The 23850-nt window shown below is 38.5% G+C and overlaps 1 protein-coding gene across 1 annotated transcript in view; it reads right to left on the minus strand.

The window, feature by feature from the left end:
• Window positions 1–203: 203 nt before the first annotated feature.
• The window catches only part of ST8SIA1 (ST8 alpha-N-acetyl-neuraminide alpha-2,8-sialyltransferase 1), a 163914-nt gene continuing 140267 nt past the window's right edge, over window positions 204–23850 (minus strand). The window contains exon 5 of the mRNA XM_020893667.2: window positions 204–9378. Within this exon, the coding sequence (XP_020749326.1) occupies window positions 8892–9378 (487 nt within the window). The 3' untranslated portion in view covers window positions 204–8891. The remainder of the gene's footprint in view (window positions 9379–23850) is intronic.

Consider the following 23850-nt stretch of genomic DNA (forward strand, 5'->3'; position numbering starts at 1 on the left):
AAGTACAAATAACGTCCTAGCATCCTAGACACAGCATTTATAATTCTGTATTTCTAAAGTAATTTTCTCACTAAATAACATTGAGTTTGCACCCAGGAGGAAAAAAAAAGCAGTGTAGCTGATATGCATACAAAAATAAAGGAAGAAAAGAAAATAGAATTACCCAAATGCTTCTGGGAAATAAAAAGACTTCACAAGCTATATAAAAAAAAAAACATTTTATTCACAGAGTACATTTCCAAAATTTCTCCAAGTAAGGGAGGTAGAGAAATTGAAACTTACTGAAACTTCTCAGTACCAGCCATAATTACAATGAACACAGCAAAAAAAAAAAAGACATGTTTTAACAGCAAACCTCCTCCTATGACATTGCATTTAAATTCTGTGGAAAGAACAACTCAGCAGATCCAACAGAGATACCATTTTTTTCAAGTCATACTATAAAAAGTACCAATTAAAGTTTTTTTTTCTTACCTGCTACATTTTTTATGAAACTAAAAAAAAAAAAAAAAGAAATGAAGAGCACTTATTTTCCCCATACTTACTGCCAGTGGAGTTTGGCTTTATTAGGAAGAAGTAATTTCACATACAGTTCAAAAGTGATTTCAATTTTATGGTCTAATCTAACATCTTTTCCAGAATTAGTGCATCTATCGACTGGGAGTCAGACTACACTGCATGAGAAAGTCTATTTGAATTTTTCTATTTTTTTCTGAGCTCTAGTCTCTGCAAATTTACTCTTGAAAACTAGCCTTCACACATGTGGAATAATATATAATGTTCAATCATCAAGTTAAAGAGAAACTCTCTTTTTCAAAGCTTTTCAGACCAACTATGTTGTATGGTAACTGAAGTTCTAGTCACGTTCCAGACTTAAAAATTTAGGCAAGCTTTTTCTTTTTTCCTTTTTAATTTTCCTTTTAATTTTTGGGCTATGCCGCTTGGCAGGAGGGATCTTAATTCCTGGACCAGGGATGGAATCCATGCCCTCTGCTGTGGGAGTGCGGATTCTTAACCACTGGACCACGAGGGAAGCCCCTAGGCAAGCTCTTCAGTGGGGCTTTGTTAGTCAGGGGAGCTTCAGTGCTGTCTGTTCTCACCCCGTTTTAGTGTCTCTGATGGACCCCAGTGGTCATCAGTCATCACAAATTGTGAATCCTATACACATTATTATGAGGGCTTCCTTGGTGGCTAAGGGGTAATGAATCCTCTTGCCAAGGCAGGAGACACGCATTCCATCCCTGGGTCAGGAAGATTCCCTGGAGAAGGAAATAGCTCCATTCCAGTATATTTGCCTGGAAAAGCCCATGGATAGAGGAGCCTGGCTAGCTACATTCCATGGGGTCACAAAGAGTCTGACACGACTTAGTGACTAAACAACAACAATATACATTATGAAAGAGATGTCTCTAGAAACCTTTCAACAAGAAAGCCCAATGGATTGGTGCTAAAGAATAAATGGGAAATGGGAAAAAAAAATTGTTTTCTTGCTTCCACGAATGCTGAAATTGCTGAAAAAACAAGCATTTTTAGTCCGTGTCCTTCTGTGGCTATCACCTAAGGCATTCCCTATGAGAAGGTTCTACTACTTCAACAAAGGATATTTACATACTGTTATCAGACGTCTCCAAGGCCTAGATACTATTGTGCATTTATATAAAATAATCACATTCACTACACTTGTAAGAGTTCTTGCTGATGATTAAGATACAACTTGGAACAGACATGGTTACACCTCTAGAGTGACAGGGGTACATGAAGGAAATACATATGGAAGTGGGAGCCAAGCCAGAAAAAGTTAAGGCACCCTCTGCCACCCCCAACCAGGTCAGCCATCTTTCTCTTTCAATGGGCCTAACTAATGTAAGGGGTGTGTGCCTGTGTGTGTTTACACTAGCACACAGGAGAGAAAACACACCTAGTCTGCCTAAGTAATAATGAATATAAGAGCCTTTTTACTGAGGTATAATTGTGGGAGCAGTAACTAAAGCTAACTTTATGCATAGCACATGGTGATCATGTTTCAAAGGGTCAAGTTCAAGGAGACGCTTGCTACTATATTGCTGCCTCATCATGACAAAAGATCAAAATCATCTTATTTTGCGAGTATGCATCAAGGTAGAGATGGACAAGGGGTGTGAGAATGGGAGTGTTTGCATATTCAGCCTCAAACACCAAGGAAAACCCAACGTGGAGAGGATAGGAAGTGGGAAAGAGTTTAGACCCTGAGGGTCCAAGTAGGTAAAGAGGTACCATGTCTGCTTTTTTCCCCAAGCATTGCACAGTCTCACGCTGCTTCTTCTAGCATGTTTCCATCATTAGAAATAACAGCTGCATGACAATGTATTTCCTTTAAAATGTTTTGGAAAGGCTCCTGGGGCTGACAACAAGGACAACCACCTCCATGCTTCCTCTTCACTGTACACTAAGATCCCTCCCACTGGCATACATACACTGTGTATAAAACAGATAACTAATGAGAACCTACTGTATAGCTTAGGGAACTCTATCTACCCAACCCTCCACGGTGACCTAAATGGGACAGAAATCCAAAATGGGGGGATATATGTACATGTATAGTTGATTCATTTTGCTATACAGTAGAAACTAACACAACATTGTAAGCAAATGTACTTTAATTAAAAAAATAAAGATTCCTCCCAGTGGTCCCTCTCAATTAAAGCCCTGATTTTTGTTCTATTATTTTCATTAAACTTCTTTTTTTAATGACAATTCTCCATTTCTCTTATGGTAGAGAGAAAAACAGACATGTCTATCTCCTTATTTTCTCTGCCCTGGATAAAAGCACATCTCTTAGATGTTTATTCATATCATGTGAAACATGAGTTTTTAAAATGACAAATAACTGGAGGAAATCTAATTATATAGAAGCAGAAAGAGACATGATCAATACATTTAGACAGTATTCTATAAAACTTCCAGGTAGTTGCACATTATTGATTATATCCTATAGCTTCAACAAGAAAGCAAATCAGAAAGAATTTTAGCACAACGTAGAGATCAATATGAATACAGGAGGTAGGTAAATGAGTGACCATAGCCAAAATATAATTCCTCTTTTGTGCTTTAGAATTTATAGTTATGGGCTTTGGCTATCGTACAAGTGATCTCAAGTATTATAAGTCAATTTATAATGTTATTTACTCCTTAACTATTAGAGCAGAAGAAATCAGAAATGCTGGCACCAGAAAATCAGAAGGAAATGGAAGCACATATTTTTTTCTTATTGCAATGACAAACAGAATTTCTGTGTTATGTTTGAATGAGTTTTCCACTCATGTATTTATTTCAGGTAAAAAATTCAGATAGGCCTAGGCTGGGAGTAAAGTCAGTAGTATCCATTTTCTTATGATAGGAAAAAAAAAATGGCCAACACAATTGGAGATTCATATAAATTTCCTTTCACTTACAAAATAGAAATTTTATGGTGTTCAACCTAAATACAGTGGCTTCTTATTTAGGAATTTATACACAGGCAGTCTAGGCCTTTGCATGTGTCTCCAGAGATTTTTCCAGGTTACTGGAGAACTAGTAGAATATTTCATATTTTCCCAGCTTTGAGAACTCAGTAAAAATGCATCAGAGTCGGGGGGGGGGGGAGTTTCATTTTTAATAAACGCTGGCAGGTCCATAATTAGGTTCAAGATGACCAGGATTCTGTCATGGGACATCCAAATTTAGAGAGCACAAGTATAAATTAAATAAAAAATGTTTAAGGCAGTGTAAAATTTTAAGCTTCCTAGCAAATTTGCACACTAACTCTCTAGTCACAAGACTACTAGCTTGACCTCAGAGCTGGGAGATCTTCCATGGTAGTAGACAGAGATAGAGAGTGCTGGAAGGCCAAGGCCAAGAGCAGAGACTTCTCTGACCCTTTGTACGTGGAAAGCTTGGGGACTGGGTTTTTCTTCCTTTCCATTTGCCTCTTCTTCACCCCAGCATGCTGTTCACTGAAGTTGCCTAAACTGCCAGTCATATTTAGTTGTAGTTATTGTTCATTTGGGGCTTCCCTGGTGGCTCAAAGGGTAAAGAATCTGCCTGCCATGCAGGAGACCTGAGTTCGATCCCTGTGTCGGGAAGATTCCCTGGAGAAGGGCATGGCAACCCACTCTAGTATTCTTGCCTGGAGAATCCCATGGACAGAGGAGCCTGGTGGCCTATAATCCATGGGGTCACAAAGAATCAGACACAACTGAGTGACTAACACACACACACACACACACACACACACACACAGTTCATTTTGTAAGAGGCTTGACCAACGTTTCAGGTGCCTCCATATTGTCTGCCCATGTCCATCCCTGATGTGTGCCCACCAAAATCAGATCATCTCAGAAGAGACCTCTACATTGGGAAAACGAAGAAATAAAAAGCACAGTATCGTTCTCAAGCCTTATTCCTCCACATGCTCTTCCTAAAGCTCCCATAAAAGTCCTCTTAGAGTTTGATCTTTGAAACTCTACTGACGAGAGTATATATTACCTGATTTTGGTGGGAAAGTTTTTATACAACCCAATAAGCATTTCCTGAAGTTTTCAGTGGACTGTGACTTAATTTTTTCCTCTTTAGGTCCCTCCTAACAGGGTTTATCAGTTAAAATTTTCATACAATCAGTATTTTTAAATATAGAAATTAAAACTCTAGGTGACTGATTTTCCAAACTGAGAAACAGGAGGTGGTATATAATAAAATGACAAACCTGAGTTGCTGACAATGTCATGGGTTATTATTTCTATTTGAAATTATCACTAACACTCCTGTAAAGCTTTGGGCTAATCTTAGACTACTTTTGGCAAATTCAGAATCCTAGGATTTCCCCAGTTATTTTCCATATAGATTTTTAAGCCAGGTTGCCCATTGCTTCAGGTACAAGTTATATTTAACCTAAACAAGGTTTTTAGTCCAGAAAAGGGCATAAAACATCACAAAGCCAAACACAGAGTACTGTTTGAACATCTGTCACTCTGGATCTCCGGATCATTTTTAATCATTTGCCCTTGTTAAAATAGGTAAAAGTGAACTATACAGAAACAAAATCCAAGAAGCACTCCTTAACTTCTTATGTTACTTTCAATTTAGATGCACAATGCTGTATAAATGGTTGGTCAAATACTATAGAAAGCATGTGTCCAGGGTCTTCTTCCATAAAAAAATCTTTCATATAAAAAATTACTTTCTTATGAAAGACTTAATCCTTCAGGCATCTTAATTTGACCAAAGTATAATTAAAATCAAACAGAAGTCTTTCTTACTCATGATCCATAACATCAGTGCAGTTCTCCAATTGAAGCTAATAAAAATAAAAATTCACATCAGGTACTCATTTTCAGTCTCTTCATTCCCTCATTTATCCCCATGGAGCAATCTAATTTTTGCCACTAAAATATAACTTAAAAATTAGACTAATATGTTAGAGGATGATGCCTTCTCCTTGCAGGTGCATCAAAAGTGATGAAATACTTTCTTATGAAATGTGTCTACTGCAACCCAAATCTCTTCTGAGCTGAATCTTAAGGGTCAGTAACATTAAAATGTAATCAACTAAATTTGGCAAATAATGAGGCCCAATTCTGAAGGTCTCAATTTCAAAAAAATAAAATAACGGGAACGTAGAATTTAACTTAAGAGTAATAGAGTATGCCAGAGTACTGTGAAAGATAATTCTAGAAAGATCCTCACTTAGGAACACATATATTCCAGTAAGGATGGATATACTAACTTTATGCTATAAGCACATGTACACACACATAAGCACACACACTCACAACTCCTAGATTGAGATATATCTATCTAACCACAGGAAAGGAAATATGTATGGCATAGTTGTGAACTATCACTATAAAATAATGCCAAACTGTATTCTACTCTGAGAAAACATTCTCATTAAATTGTAGTCATACTTTGAATGACATGAACATGTAAGTGAAGACAATAAGGAATAATCAAAATATCATTTTGGTCTAATCTGGGATTTCTCAACCTTGGCACTATTAGGATTTTCACATGGGTAATTCTTTGTTGGGGGGCTGCTCTATGCATTGTAGATCTTTGGTAGGACCCCTGGCCTCTAACCATTAGACGCTGGCAGCACCCTTCAAACCATGACCATCAAAAATATCTCCTAAGAATTCCCTGGTGATCCAGTGGTCAGGACTCTGAGCTTTCACTGCCAAGGGCCTGGGTTCCATCTCTGGTGGGGGAACTAAGATCCCACAAAAAAGTCTGCAGACACTGGCAAATGTCACCAGACAGGAGAGGAGAATCACCCCAGTTAAGAAGCTGTGATCTAATTATTCTCTGTCCATTTGCTTGCCTTTCAGAGGCGCCAAATGTACAACTAACCACTGTACAAATCTCTTGCACAAACCTAGCCCAGGAATTACAAAATGCAAAATTTCCAGAAGGTATCTTCAATGGAGCCAAGACACATGAGTTCGATGGAGTTCATTAATTATTGATTTTAACACTGCCAACAATTAAAGCACTAATTTGAGTGATATCTATTTTATTCACTTTTATGTGTGATTTTTGTTAGGCCTTTTATATTTTGATGAAATGTATAGTAAAAATGCACTCCTTTTCAGGTAGTTATTAAATAATAATAATAGCTCAAAAGAGGAAATATATTCAGGATTGCACAGACGTGCATATTTAATGCAACTCACTCATAGTACATTCTCATTACATTTTTGCTGCCAAATAGGATCAAAAGAGGAAATTGGGTCTGCACAGAATCAATACTCTTAAATTCTTAACTTTCTAAGTATCAATAAAATCTGTGTTATGTCACCAGTCATATTTTAACTGTTGATCTCTATAATAACCTCAATATTCAATCTTATTTAGAAATCACCTAGACAGGAAGATCCCCTGGAGTAGGAAATGGCAACCCACTTCAGTATTCTTTTCTGGAAAAGTCCATGGACAGAGAAGCCTGGCGGCCAACAGTCCATGGGGCTGCAAGGAGTCAGACACGACTGAGCGCCACCACATCCCAATGATGTAGAATTTTTCCAACAGTTTTGTTATCTCGATATTATTTAAATGAACCCACCCCACACTGCCACCTGGTTGAGTCTACATTGTATACTAAGTCTTTTCCATGGAAAATGAAGCAGAAGTTTTGGGTACAGTTTACCTACATTCTGGTGACACTTAAAAGAATCAAGTTAGTGAAATGTACTGTCTCCTTTTAGAGTAAGACATCCCCAAACACAAAGACCACTTGAGGTTGTTTTTCCCTTTCTCTGTATGTAAACACATCTGGCTGCCTGTAATCTGTCAACAGAGTTTGTGTGCACTGTGTCAAAGCTGAGGTAACGAGCCTTCTAAGCTGTCCTACCTGTTACTAAGGGAATCAACAACTACTAACTCACATCCCTTTACTGGTGTGAACCGTGTGTTGATGACCACATGCAACACAGGATTTACTCATGAGATATTGGTGGGGGGGAGTCACATACACTAAAACAGTTCTGTTCATTTGGAGTGATTTGGGGGTAAGGCTCACATCTCATGCTGGTATGAGCATTAGAGCAGCAACCAGTAAGCTGGTTTGTCTCGTAGCAAGGTGTGGTAGGTAGTACGTAATGCATTCATAGCTCTCCAACACCAGTTACAGATTTCTGCTATCCCAGGTCATATGGGTTCTGCTTTCATAGCTGCACAGGAATGAACTCTGTCTGAGTGTGTGTATGAGTGTACATGAGTCTATGCATGCTTTTATGTGTGCATGCATATGCTTCATCTTGGAGAGAACCTATTTACCATGGCAGAAAGAAAAGGAAGTACCTTCCAGTCTGTCTTCCAGAGACTAAGCTTGATGTCATTGTGCTTTACTTCATCTCTGAACATTAAATTATGAAGACAATTATGCTAATTTGCAAACAAATAATGCACTTGCATTTGTAGTTTTTTGCACTAAAATAATAAGCAAGGGATGTGGGTTTCGGTCCCTGGGTCAGGAAGATCCTGTGAAATAGGAAATGACAACCCACTCCAGATCCCATGGACAGAGAAGTCTGGCAGGCTACGGTCCATGGGATTGCAGAGAGTAGGACACAACTGAGCGACTGAGCACACACAATAATAATGCAAATAGGCTTGCATAATGCAGACCTAAAACTGAGTTTATGCCCTAAATTCTGAGGAGGGAAAGTGACTCGTCCTCCTGACAATGAACCAACACAATCTAAATTCAACAATGTTTCACATTGTCTAAGTGGACTTGACAAAAGGGGAGGAAGTAATTCTTATTTAACGATTTTTTAAATAGAAGGAAGGGGAACTCTAGTTAACAAAGACTTGGTTCAACAAATTACAATTATCAGCTGTAGCATTTTGTATCCATATTACTCAGTAAGGGATTTTAAAAAATGTACCCCATCACCTACTCAATGCCCTTAAATAGGGCAAAATTAAGTAAGAATTTTTTAAAAACCTATAGTTCTAATGTTAGTCTGATTAAGATAGCTTTTTTTTTTTAACTAAGTCAGTTCAGGTTGATAACCACTAACACTTCTACTCTGGCATTTCATTTAATCTACCTTAATTCCTCGACTTCAATAACTAGAGTTTTGTCTTGTTTGTGAACTTGACCTGCTCATGTAAATGTGCTTTACCAACATCATTTAATCAGCATGTTACTAGTTGCAAATCCACCATGCACCAAACATTTCATGGGGTGGTTCACTTCTTTTTTTGTCTTCCAAGCCAACAGTAAAAGTAGAGTTTCCCTTGGGTTTCTGTTGTCATTTTTTTTCCCAAGTGGTCCATGCAAATCCATGAAATGACCTGATCATTTCCTTTTGAAGTTACATAGAAAACCTAACAAAAATACCCTGGCTCAGTCCTTTCTTTTTCCACAGTCCCTAGGAAGTGGGCTGGAGTGAGGCGTCCTCACATGGGTCCAACTGCATTCTCAGTGCACCAATTTTATGAAGATACCAGAGTTGAAGAAATTCCTCCGGCATGGCATGAAAGCCAGAAAAGGGCAGGACATTATCATAGTAGTGGTGGCTGATGGGCTGTTCATGCATATTCACAGAGAAGGGCCAGAAGCCATAGATGGCCACCTCTTCACAGAGGCCCAGGGCTGCGCTCACCAGAAAGAGTCCTGTGGACAGGCGCTTGGCGTGAATTCCCCTACTTTTCCAGAACTTCCCAATGCTACGCAGAAAGTTGGGGTTGGCAAAGAGCACTGTCTGATTGGCACCAACATCGGACAGTGTGTAATAAACCCGGAGGGATGGCTCTGTTCCCGTCTTCATAGAAAAGGCAGGCATGTAGATGTAACTGTGGTTATAGACCTTCATGTGGTCCACAAACGTCTTTCTGGACCACAGCAGGTTCTGAAACCTATCAAAGAGAAGAGGCTCAATTAAACCTGGGGAAAAGTAACTCATCAAAACCCACTCTACAGTTCTTCGGATGCCCTGATAGGCATGTCATCTCTGCAAAAAACATAAAAAGCACTTCTCTTGATTTAAAATCCACCTTGAACTTACCAATTATCTCTCATCAAGTAGCCTGGCTTTCCCCCACCCCAACATCTTATACTCAGGTTAAGATTTCTTAATGAGATTCTCTTTGACCTGAAATGCTATTCTCTTTTAGAATTTACTTCCCTGGAATATAAAAATGATTTAATACTCATGAATTCACAAAGGTTGTTGGTTGCTGAATAGACTTGATAAAAGCTACCTGTGGGGCAGACATAAACACGGGACTTTTTTTCTTCATCTGCAAATCAAAAGAACCATTTCAGAGATATTCTTCCCACTGAAATGCTCTGTTTCTACAGGTACAAAGCTTTATCAATGAATGCTACAACTATAATAATATATGGAAAAAGAAAGACTTGTTCCTATTAAACAAGGTTGCTGATAGCTGCTCATATTGCTAACTCCAAAGAACTCTACTTTTCTATGTTCTTTCAATTTGGATTACATAGGAGGACTTCTGATTCAAATGTATTCAGTTAAAATTTACAGTGGACATCCTATGTGTTAGGCATTGGGGAAGTAAAATTTTTGATCTCAAGAAATTCAAGTCCAGTTGTAGAAACAAAAATATAATTGAGCACATTAATATAATATAATAACATTATATTAACATTATATATTAATCACATAATATAATAACATTAATGTTCTAAGTACAACAGTTGACAGTTGTATAAATTACTATGGAATACAGATGAAAAAATAATTCTGCCTTGGGAGAGTGGGTTCCAAAAAGAGCTACATTGAGGGGATGGCACTTAAATACATTTCCTTAGGGGAACAAAAGAAGAATAATCACGAAACTATAAAAGATACCAACTGCAAGGGTGCAGAGAGTCCTGAAACGATCATAAATATCCTGTGATAAAGATCCTGTGTCTCTGCAATGAGCGAGGCAGGGATGACTAGTGGAGGCAGTGGTGGAAGACGAGGTGTGTTGCAGTGTGTTTCTCATCTGTTTGAACCGCACTCTGATGATGGGGAACCTTCACAGAAGTGAGTACGCACAGCACTTTACTACCTGGATTTACAAATATTCCATCATTTGTTTAGCTCTCAGTCTTTGTCAAGAAAGGTGACTCCGGTGATCTGGGGAAGGAAGAAGCTGATGGCCTGGAGACCAGTTAAGAGATTATTGATGTAGATCAAGTGAAAAAAGACGAGTGAGAGAAGGGCCTTGCAACTTCTTGTTCTTCCACATGGAAGTCATTTGTCTCAGGTTACATGCAGGTAAAGAAGCAGCATCTGATGGGGTGGAGAGGGAGGTGGGACGGAGGTTCAGGATGGGTGGACTCAGGTACACCCGTGGCTGATTCATGTTAGCGTACAGCAAAAACCACCACAATATTGTATAGTAATTAGCCTCCAATGAAAATAAATTAATTAATAAAAAAACAAATTAGGGAATACTACATAGCTACCAGAGAGAATGAGGTAGTGCACGTGTATACATATAAGTATACATATAAGTCAAGACATATATATATGCAGGAAAGGTGTCAAGTATAATAAATATATGAAATTATAAGAGAAAAAAAAAGTAGCAGCATCTGAGAATGGAACTGAGCCATATTAGCAGAGGAAAGTCTGGTCTGACAGGTTGGCAGGGCTTGTCAGAAATATGTGAAATTGAAATTCTGAATACACAAATTCACAGGATTTTATGTTGCAATCAGGGTTATGAACTCTGCTTGCCAAGAAAGGCAGGTCTCTCAATCCTATAGGAAGGGAAATTGCTCAAGTTTTCTTCATGTCCTTGGTTCAGCAGCCTGCCTTAGCAACCTTTCCTGGGCCCTGACAAATAGAGAAGTGATAACAGGGTTTTTAGGTGTGATTACTTTACCCTATAAGCCATGGAAGCATACTGATCCCTATTGTGGAGCTGGGCCAGCCTCTTCAACACAAATGCCTATTTCCAACTTCAATAGGCTCTGCCTAATAATTCTTTTTTTCCCTCCATTGCCCACCCATATCTCCTGCTCACCAATGCTTTCCCGATCATGTATACATATCCTACAGATTACCTCCCACTTAATTTGAACTTTGGATCTCCAACTTTAGTTAGAATAACTTGTATCACAGACTCCTAGACTTTGATGACAGTCATACAGGGAGGTGAATTTTTATCCAGCCCACCCTGCTGATTCTGATGCAAGTGTCAGGGGCTACAGTTATTCAGAAGATCGATACCACCAACGTAAGCTATCTAACTCTCTGCACCTATCTACTGGCATCTCTTTCTTTACATCTTCTAATTTTGTCCTTGTTGCATTTCTAAGAGGAAGAAGTTTCTCTTAGAAACTGTGAAACAGGCTGTGTCACACCCCCTAGTTTGGGGGTGTGAAAATAGTCAAACTCTCCATCTCCATTGAATCATTCCCTGTTATCTACTAAACATGGTTCAAACTTAATGCAAGAAAATTCACTGCATGCCCAGGCTGTTCCCAGAGCTACCCTCTAGTCCGCTCACTTCCTCATCAACATTCTAGAGCAGTCGGTACACTCCTACTCGTTCCCTTCCTTGCTTGCATTCCCTCCTCAGTGCCGCATGGAATGGTTTGTATTCCATAGGGTTCTGTTGGCAGTTGCAATTTATCCCTATTTTTGTAGTGAACTACATACTAAAGAGAATAACAGACAGCTCCAATAAAATCAGGGCAACTGATTTTGTGTTCCCTGTCTTAAAGCTGACTGATTATTCTCGAAGAAGGTAGTCTTCCTTCCTTGAGCTTTAACCTTGAAAAGAAACACACATCTTTTTTTTTTTTCTTCCTTTTATTTTTATTTGTTGGAGGCTAATTACTTTACAACATTGCAGTGGTTTTTGTCATACATTGAAATGAATTAGCCATGGATTTACATGTATTCCCCATCCCAGTCCCCCCTCCCACCTCCCTCTCCACCCCATCCCTCTGGGTCTTCCCAGTGCACCAGTCCTGAGCACTTGTCTCATGCATCCAACCTGGGCTGGTGATCTGTTTCACCCTAGATAATATACATGTTTCGATGCTGTTCTCTTGAAACATCCCACCCTCGCCTTCTCCCAGAGTCCACAAGTCTCTTCTATACATCTGAGTCTCTTTTTCTTTTTTTGCATATAAGATTATCATTACCATCTTTCTAAATTGCATATATATGTGTTAGTATACTGTAATGGTCTTTATCTTTCTGGCTTACTTCACTCTGTATAATGGGCTCCAGTTTCATCCATCTCATTAGAACTGATTCAAATGAATTCTTTTTGACGGCTGAGTAATATTCCATGGTGTATATGTACCACAGCTTCCTCATCCATTCGTCTGCTGATGGGCATCTAGGTTGCTTCCATGACCTGGCTATTATAAACAGTGCTACGATGAACATTGGGGTGCACGTGTCTCTTTCGGATCTGGAGAAACACACATCTTGAATGTACTATACTCACAATTTTATTGGCGTGGTTAAAAAAAAATACTATGGATTTTATTATTTTTATCTACCTCATTCTTCAGGATAGCTCAGAGTTTCTGTATACTGTATGAGTGGAAAACTATTAAATAACAACTGAAAAATGAGAAAAATGAAACTGACCAGTCAATAAATCATTAAGCATTGAAATGATTAATATATCATGAATATGGACACGTAGTAGAAAATACAACACAAAGCACAGAAATACAGCACGTGTAACAAATGAATTTAATATGTGGTAGTAGAAAGTTGATGAAATTTTTTAAATTAGTTAATAGACAATGTCAAGATAAAGTGTTAGTAACTCAGTCAGGTTTGACTCCTTGCAATCCCAAGGACTAGGGCTTGCCCAGGCTCTTCTGTCCATGGGATTCTCCAGGCCACAACACTGGAGTGGATTACCATTTCTTTCTCCTTATTATGTCAAGATAAATAGTTAACAGTTTAGAAATTTGAGGGGAAGCATATTTGACTTGACAAGAAACTTTCCAAAAAAAATTAAGATAGGATAAATATTTAAAGTCTACATTAAAGAATACAAGAAAAACTAAAGAAAACAACCAAACTCTTATCATTTACAAAGTACTTTTTCCAAAGAAAAATACTGACAAAATTATGTTGAGATGTGAAATTTCTTTGCCATGAAAAATAAGATAACCTAAATAAAAAAGGGAATGGCTCCAAAAAATATTTTCAGCCAACATGAAAAATAGAATGTTAAGAAAGTATGAAAGAAAGTGTGAAACATTAGGAAAGAAAGTTGCTCAGTCATGTCCAACTCTTTGCCACCCGAAGAACCATAGAACACCAGTCTCCTCTGTCTATGGAATCTCCAGGCAAGAATACTGAATTGGATAGCCATTCCCTTCTTGAGGGGAACCTCCTGACCCAGGGATCAAACCTGGGTTTCCAGCATTGCAGGTAGATTTTTTTTTTTTTTTTTTTTTTTACTGTCTGAAGCCACCAGGGAAGCCAATGACACGAAAATGGATAAAAACAGAAAATTAGAGGGAACTGAAATTCACAAAACGTTCAGCTTGAGGTTGCCAGTCAAGAGGCAAACTGAATAGGATCAGGGAAGATTAAAAGTCCAGCTCTCCTCTCCTACAGCAAATCTCTAGAAATGAGAGAAAAGATATTTTTAAACATCTATATTTATTCTAAAAAAATAGAAAAAAGAAAGCAAACCTTCAGTGAATTCCCACATCTGGAATACTTCTGAAAACAGAAAGCTTACATGAAAAAAGCAGAATGTAAACTAATTTGCCAAGCATTGCTCTAAAAGTTACCTGGGCCCTATGCAGGCCAGGAGAAGGTAGGTGTCTTGGAACAATCAACAAGGTTATTATGCAGATTATGGAGCAGCAGGAACATGCAGGTGCATTGAACCCTAAAATCCTGCACTGGCCAATTATCACTGTGTGCAGTGAGGAGAGAGTGTTGATCTCTAGGGAAGGGCAGCGGCTGTGTGCATAGATGATAGCTGGCCCACCCTACAGGAAACTGAGGCTTCTTTTCAACTCTTACAATATTGGCAGCCCAGGCTTATACCAGGTTTGACACTGATGGGTCAAGAGAGAGACCTATATATTATGACATCTGAGAGTCACCCAAAAGAAAGCCACCTTGCCACATTTTCTTCAACTGAGACTGAAGCCCACCTTCGACAGGTCCAGTCTCTCACAGAGCTTCCTGTCTCCAAACAGGAACAGACACTCAGGATGAGAAGATACTGAAGGGAAGTCTTCAACATGAGGGTCAGAGAACAGAATGGAAGAAAAAAAGAACTCAGAAAAGGCCAAGATCAGAAGACTCTTGGAAGTCTATAATTTGTTTAGAAACAGTAATCGTTATCACACCCATGAACTAAGATTGTGATGCTATAAAATGAAAGAGAACATTTAGGTAGTAAGAAAGAGCTATTGGTAATTAACAGACATAACAACAGATGGATTCTGATAAAGGAAAGCCCCAGAAAGTCAGCTTACACAGCAGGCTGAGAAAGTCTCAATCAGATTCTAGTGAGAGAAAGTTTCTAAAAGGATGTCTCAACAACAAAAAAGAGCCTCTGATAGATTACACGCTGGCAGTAATGAAGGAAGCTTTGCAGCTCTAATGAGAGTCTAGAGATGAATTAGTGGCTGTTGCATCAAAAGTCTTTATTCAGTTTGGGGAAATATTAAAAAAGTTGAAAGTGAAAGTCACTCAGTCATGTCAGACTCTTTGTGATCCATGGAATTCTCCAGGCTAGAATACTGGAGTGGGTAGTCTTTCCCTTCTCCAGGGGATCTTCCCGACCCAGGAATCAAACCCTGGTCTCACACACTGTAGGCAGATTCTTTACCAGTTGAGCCACAAGGGAAGCCCAAGAATGCTGGAGTGGGTAGCCTATCCCTTCTCCAGCGGATCTTCCTGACCCAGGAATCAAACCGGGGTCTCCTGCATTGTAGGTGGATTCTTTACCAACTGAGCTATCAGGGAAGTAGCATTAAAAGTTGAACCGAATAATAAATATTTGTAATAGATTTTTTTTTTTTTTGGTCTCAGATGTGAACAGGACTTAGACACTAAGGTAAGCACAGACTATTGATTTGATTGTGATATATCTGGATTGAGAGATCAGGAAAGTATAAGTGTATAGAGGGGGAGTGGTGCTGTCAGGAGCACTTTTTAGTTTTCCATAAGAAATCAATAGATGGAAAAAATTTTTGATTACAATTAATCATGTGGCTTTAAAAGATGACAAGAGAAAAATCACCTAGAGAAGTTGAAGGCTTTGGAACATTTCTTGAGGGAGTATATGACAAGAGACTGCTGCTTTCTGTATGAAGCTTTGTCATATCATTTTATCTTGAAAACTGTCTACACATTTTGGTAAAATTAGAATTTAAAGTTTCTAAATCATAAAAATATGAAGTAAAGAATATATACGTGTGCAACTGAATCACTCTGCTGTATAGCAAAAATTAATATAACACTGTAAATCAACTGTACTTCAATAAAATAAAATTTAAAAACATAAATGAATGTATATTAATCCAAAGAACAATACCATGCAAAAAAGTAATAGTCAAGAAATTTTATGCACCTAACCAGATAGTTTCAAAATACATATAGCAAAAGTAATTAAAATTCAGAGAGATATTCACAAATTCATGATCATAATTAAAGCCTTTAATTTTAAACTATTATTTTTAAACATGAACAGAAACTTCCTAAAATGACTAGATACTATGTCAGAAAACATATAGTATGATATATATGTGTACACAAATATATTAAAATAATTACCACCATTCAGTCCAGATCATCTGACCAAAAATGTATAAAATGAGAAGTCAACAATAAAAATACACATCAGTTCAGTCAGTTCAGTTGGTCAGTTGTGTCTGACTCTGCGACACCATGGACTACAACACGCCAGGCTTCTTCCCTGTCCAATACCAACTCCCAGAGCTTACTCAAACTCATGTCCATCGAGTTGGTGATGCCATCCAACCATCTGATCCTCTATTGTCCCCTTCTCCTCTGACCTCAATGTTTCCCAGCATCAGGGTCTTTTCCAATGAGTCAGCTCTTCGCATCAGGTGGCCAAAGTATTAGAGTTTCAGCTTCAACATCAGTCCTTCCAAAGAACACCCAGGACTGATCTCCTTTAGGATGGACTGGTTGGATCTCCTTGCAGTCCAAGGGACTCTCGAGAGTCTTCTCCAACACCACACTTCAAAAGCATCAACTCTTCAGCACTTGGCTTTCTTTATAGTCCAAGTCTCACATCCATACATGACCACTGGAAAAACCACAGCTTTGACTAGATGGACCTTTGTTGGCAATCTGCTTTTTAATATGCTGTCTAGGTTGGTCACAGCTTTTCTTCCAAGGAACAAGCATCTTTTAATTTCATGACTTTAGTCACAATTCTCAGTGATTTTGGAGCCCCCCAAAATAAAGCCTCTCACTGTTTCCATTGTTTTCCCATCTATTTGCCATGAAGTGATGGCACCAGATGCCATAGAAAACATATTTTAAGAGGAACTTTGTCAGCTTTTACAGATAACATAATTATCTATTAGAATATATAAGAGAACCAACTGAAAAATTATTTATTAAACCAAAAAAGCCTAGATAAACTTCTAAAAATCCATAGCTAAACTTCATGGACAGAGGTGAAATTCATCAGCTTGATAAAGAATATTTACAAAAAACCTTACATCTAACACCATACTTCATGGTGAGAAACTGGAAGCTCCCCCACTAACAATCAGGAACAAGTCAAAGATATCTTCATGTCAAGGATCTCACCACTACTTTTCAACATTATCCGGGAAGTCACTGCTAATACAATTAGATATGAAAAGTAAGTAAAAAGTACACAGATGTGGAAGAAATAAGCAAAACTGTCTTCGCAGATGACACATATGGAAAATCTGAAAGAACGGAAGCTGGTGGGACTAATAAGTGATTATACCAAGGCTGCAGGATTGCTTTCCTATGCACCAGTAACAACAAGTGGACTTTGAAGTAAAAAACACAATACAATTTACACTAGCAACCCCCCAAATGAAATACTTAGCCAGAAACCTATCAAAACATGTACAAAATCTATGTGAGGAAAACTGTAAAACTCATATAAGCTAAATAAAAATCAAGCAACTACGTAAATGGAAAGACACTACATGTTCACAAATAAGAAGACTCAATATTCTCAAGACGTCAATTCTTCCGAACTTGATTTATAGATTTAATGCAACTCAAATTAAAAGTCCAGCAAGTTCTCTTGTGGCTATCAACAAATCATTTCTAAAGATAATATGGAGAGGCAAAAGCCTGAGAAGAGTGAATACAATATGGAAAGAAAAGAATAAAGTTGGAGGATTGACACTGACTTCAAGCCTTACTATAAAGCTATAGGAATCAAGATAGTATGGAACTAGCAAAGGAATAAATAGATGAATGTAACAGAAGAGGGAACCCAGAAATAGACTCACAGAAATACAGTAGGTCTTTGACAAAGGAACAAAGGTAGTGTGGAACAGAGACAGTCTTTTTAACAAATGGGGCTGGGGCAAATGGACATTTACATGCCAAAAAAAAAGGAATCTAGACATGGACTTTACAACTTTCATAAAAATTAACTCAAAATGCAACATAAGTCTAAATGTAAAAAGAAAATCTATAAAACTCCTAGAAGATAATAGAACAGAAAATCTAGATGACCTTGGGTATGGCGATGACTTTTTAAATAAAACACCAAAGGCACAATCCATGAAAGAAATAATTGATAAGCTGGACTTCATAAAAATTAAGAACTTTTGCTCTCTGAAAGACAATGTCGGGAGAATGAGAAGACAAGCTATGGCCTGGGAGAAAATATAAGCAAGAGAGACAGCTGACAAAGAGCTATTATCTAAAATATACAAAGAACTCTTAAAACCCAACAAGAAGAAAACAAACAACTCAATTAAAAAATAGGCCAAAGACTGACAATTCACCAGATGGCAAATAAGCACATGAAAAGACGTTCCACATCAAATATTATTCAGTTCAGTTCAGTCGTTCAGTCGTGTCCGACTCTCTGTGATCCCATGAACAGCACTGTGCCAGGCCTCCCTGTCCATCACCAGCTCCCGGAGTTTACTCAAACTCATGTCCATTGAGTCGGTGATGCCATCCAACCATCTGATCCTCTGTTGTCCCCTTCTCCTCCTGCTCTCAATCTTTCCCAGAATCAGGGTCTTTTCAAATGAATCAGCTCTTCGCATCAGGTGGCCAAAGTATTAGAGTTTCAGCTTCAACATCAGTTATTCCAAAGAACACCCAGGACTGATCTCCTTTAGGATTGACTGGTTGGATCTCCTTGCAGTGGGATATTCAAATTAAAACAACAATAAGATACCACTACATTATCTCTGAGGATGCCAAAATCCAGAACACGTGTGTGCATGCTCAGTCGCCAAGTTGTGTCTGACTCTTTGCAACCCCGTGGACTATGGCCCAGCAGGCTACATGATACCACTGCATGATATTTTGATATATGTGTATCTTTCTTTATTGTTTGTATCCTCTTGAATGTATACAAAAAGGACTTGATTTTGTTTACTGCTAAATCCATAGCACTAAGAAAGCTACCTGACACATGGCACCAAATTAATATTCATGAATGTTTCCTGAAGTATGCAGAAAATCAGAAACAACCTAAGTGTTCATCACTCAGGGAATGGGCAAAACAAACAGTGTTATGTCCAATATAAGCAGTGTTGTTGTTATTTAGTTGCTCAGTCGTGTCCAACTCTTTTGTGACCCCATGGACTGCAGCCCTCCAGGCTCCTCTGTCCATGGGATTTCCCAGGCAAGAATACTGGAGTGGGTTGCAATTACCTTCTGTAGGAACTGAACCCACATCTCCTGTATTGGCAGGTGGATTCTTTACCTCTGAGCCACCAGGGAAGTCCCCATTCTATGTTTATAAGGCAATTCTCTAATAATACAGCTCTGATTGTGTGAAAACAGAAATATTTAAAAGACAAAATGTTACATGAAAAACAAAGAAGATGCAGAATTACTATAGCAATTGTTATAGTGGATTATCATACAGGATAAAGATATATATTTTCACATATGTATGTAAATGCATGGAAAAACGTTTCAAGGATATATATTAAACTCAAAACAAGGCTGCATCTGGGGAGAGTAGAGGGTTTAGGGGTAAAGGTAGAAGGTCCAGCCTTATCTGGAATGCAGCACTAAATTTAGCCAATAAATACATTTATGTGTTAGTTGTGTTATTAGATATTTCCTTTTGAAAGGTCGGGCGTCTTAATAATCATATAAATGCAAAGTAAAACAATTGTGTTTTTAGTTTCCTCTTTCCAACACACCAATACACTGGGACTAGGGTGGAATATTATTCTAAGTTTTTAATACTATTATAATGTCTGTACCATATAAACCACATTTACAAAAAGAGTCACAAGTGTTTAGGTTAATTTATCTCTTAAACATATTTTGCTTTAAAAGTTCACTTCTTTTACACAGAATATTGGTTCTAATTTTCTTCTCTATAATTTCTATTTGAACACTTCGCTTATTAGTTAACCTCCTGTTCAAACATTTCAGCAATTTTCTAGCAAGTTAGCTCATTTCCTTGTGTTATTTATTTGCTTTTTAAAAATGTTTTGGATCAACTACCATGTTCATACTTGCTGTCATTTTTCTATCTCTGTGCAGCTGTTTGTTTACCAGCTGTTGCTTCCTTTTTCTCTGTCAATGAACACTGATTTTTCTGTTAATTTATAATACCTTCCTCCTCTGGATCTTCTCAACCTACAGGGGTGCCTCTTCCACAGGAAATATTTTACCAGATGGCAAACAACACATCATAAGAAGCTATTCTCTTCATACACAGTACATATTAAAATATGCCCTAAGAAGGCAAACTTTAAAAATATTTGCAGGGTGAAGCTTTCAAGCCTAAACTGAGGATGTTGCTAGAGGATGTTCCTCTTAGAGAGAAATTTAGGACAGGCCTTTAAGAGATGGATATATTTGAACTGAATTTTGAAGACTGAGCAGAAGTTAGCTATGTATATGAAACTGAAAAAAAAAAGAGCATTTCTGCCTGAGAGCGCAGCATGGGTAAAGCAACAGAGGGAGAGAGGGGGTTCTGGGAAGTGCAAACAACTTAATACGATGGAGTTTTAGCACCTTGGGAGTAGCTAGAGATGAAGCTAGTGTGGTGCACGTGTGTGCATGCTAAGTCACTTCAGTTGTGTCCGACTCTGTGTGACCCCATGGGACTGCAGCACTCCAGGCTTCCCTGTCCTTCACTATCTCTTGAAGTTTGCCCAAATTCATGTCCATTGAGTCAGTCATGCCATTCAACCATCTCATCCTCCGTTGTCCCCTTCTCCCCCTGCCCTCAATCTTTCCAAGCATCTTTCCAATCTTTCCAATGAGTCAGCTCTTCCCATCAGGTGGCCAAAGTATTGGAGCTTCAGCTTTAGGATCAATCCTTCCAATGAATATTCAGGGTTGATTTCCTTTAGGATTAACTGGTTTGATTTTGCAGTCCAAGGGACTCTCAAGAGCCTTCTTCAGCACCACGCTTCAAAAGCATCAATTTTTTGGTGCTCAGCCTTCTTTATGGTCCAACTCTCACATCTGTATATGACTATTAGAAAAACCATAGCTTTGACTACACCAACCTTTGTCAAAAAAGTGATATCTCTGCTTTTTAATATGCTGTCTAGGTTGGTCATAGCTTTTTTCCAAGGAGCAAGCAGCTTTTAATCTCATAGTTCTAGTCACTGTCTGCAGTGATTTGGAGCCCAAAACAATAAAGTCTGTCACTGTTTCCACTTTTAACCCTTCCACTTGCCATGAAGTGATAAAACTAGATGCCACGCTCTTAGTTTTTTTTTTAGTTGAGTTTTAAGCCAGCTTTTTCATTCACCTCTTTCATCCTTATCAAGAAGCTTTTTAGTTCCTCTTCACTGCCAATCAAGGTTGAGACTTTACTCATAAGGGAAAATGGAGACTAATTAGCACTCATCACTCTGTGAGGAAGATGATGAGGGTGTTACCCCCAGGGCTACAGGAGAGAAAGGAGAAGCTGACCTTGCTGACTGAAAAGAACACTGAAAAGTTATGATCACTGGAAAGCAGTGGTGAGGTCTACGACGCAGTGTCCATGCTGATTTAGTGTGACTTCTGTACCAGTTGTTAGATTTCTGTCCCCCTTAAGGTGTGTTGGTGGTTTCGGATCTTGTGGCTCTTATAATGACAAGTAACACAAGGGGGGAAGGTGGTTTGAGGGGAAAAATTATTGCCCAGTTTTGAACCTGTTGAACTCTGGGCACAGGATCACCCAGAAGAACAATGCGCCAACCCAAGAAAATATTGACAAATCATAGCATTTAAATGGTGGGCAATGTGGGTAGAAATTATAGCAAAAGGAATGATGGGCAGTGAGGTAAGGGGACACCAGGAATGGGATCAATAACAGAAGAGAAACGAGTTTCAGAAGTTTGTCAACAGTGGTAGATGCTGAGGAGAGATCATGCGAAATGAAGACAGAAAACACTACCTGGAGATTCAACAACATACCCGTTTTCGGCAGCATCAGCTATTTTAGTAGAAATCAATCTAGATCATGGGTTGAAAACTCACACGTCCAGGGCCAAGCTAATTAGGAAAATATGTAAAGGGACAGAGAACCAGACAAGAGGGAATGGATCTAAAAATGGAATGTACATGTCCCATCTAAAAGGATTTCTAACTAAAAATAAAAAGTAACAGCTAAATAAATGTCATGCAGACCAGGTCTGACCCAATGATAACAGCTCAACCCTCAAAACTTATTCAAAATTCTGAATAGCAATGAAACCGTGGAACCACAATCCCTTTGAGACAGATGAAAAAACATATATAGTAGATATGGTCTCTTATTTATGACGTTAGTGATAGTCTCAGATGAGAAATAGGAAGACCTGTAATCAAATTACAGAAATAATAAATTCTATCATAAGATGCTTGTTTAACACGTGTTATCTTACTTAAGCCTTGTAGTAACTCTATGAAAAGGGCATTGCCTGTTTTCTGCTGTGGAGGAAACTAAGGAGCAGAGTGGTTAAGTATTTCAGCGAAGGTTCATAGATGGAATGTATACAGTAGGCTCCAGATTTCAGCTCAGCTCAATCTGACTCTTGATTCAACACTCTTTCAGTTACACTGTGTAGCTTTTCCCTGATTGGAACACAGATCCTTCCTGCACTGTATGGAATTCATTCCCATGATCTAGCATATACTCCTTCTCACGTTCTTAAGGATTTGGTCCACGTTACCCTCTTTATTGCCCTTTTCTTCATCCATTTCCTCCCACTGACCCATTTCATTCACATGAGCTCTTGACCAAGTCTTCCTCACTGAAAACCAACTAATAACAAACAAAAACTTTCTCAAAAGTATATCTTTCTCTAGCTGCTTCCTGATCTCTTTCTTTCCATCCATAACTGATTTCTTCTTACCTCAAGTCACTCATACTCTCTGGGAATATTCATTCACTTTCATTTCCCAAACCAGGATTATAATAAGGTGGAAAATACCATCTTAACAACAGACACCAGAGTCTCTTTTGGAAAGATAATTTGTTTAAGTGATGCTGGAGAAGACTCTTGAGAGTTGCTTGGACAATAAAGAGATCAAACTAGTCAATCCTAAAGAACATCAACCCTGAATATTCATTGCAAGGGCTGATGTTGAAGTTGAAGCTCCAATATTCTGGCCACCTGATGCAAACAGCTGACTCATTGGAAAAGACCCTGGTGCTGGGAAAGATTGAGAGCAGGAGGAGAAAGGGACAGCAGAGGATTAGATGGTTGGATGGCATCGCCAACTCAACGGGCAGGAGTTTGTGCAAACTCAGGGAGATACTGAAGGACGGAGAAGCCTGGCATGCTGCAGTTCATGGGGTCACAAAGAGTCAGACATGGCTTAGGAACTGAACAACAAGTTTAGAGGCTGCTTTTGGGTGTTAAGGTTATATTTTAGGAACAGGTCCTGGAAACAGAAAGGAAAATAAGTGATAACTAACCTCTCCTCATACGTAATTAAGGGGAGTTTGGGGATGGAGAGAGCCAAAGGGTGAGATGAAGGGAGAACTTAAGAAAGGAATAAAGAGTGACAACACCCTGAGAGGCTAGTGAGTAGCTGTAATACACCCAGTGGGACCTTCTCAGTGACAGGTACTGAGAAGAATTGTCCTTCAAATACTTTTACGAACAGAAATGTCAGATGTTTCCTCTTTATATTCTTTGCTTGAGAGTTTTGCAGTGTTTCTGCTCTCTTACCTCTAACCTTCTATAAATTTTTCTACATT

This window comes from Odocoileus virginianus, chromosome 23 (genome assembly GCF_023699985.2).
Source record: "Odocoileus virginianus isolate 20LAN1187 ecotype Illinois chromosome 23, Ovbor_1.2, whole genome shotgun sequence".
NCBI classification, from domain to species: Eukaryota; Metazoa; Chordata; class Mammalia; order Artiodactyla; family Cervidae; genus Odocoileus; species Odocoileus virginianus.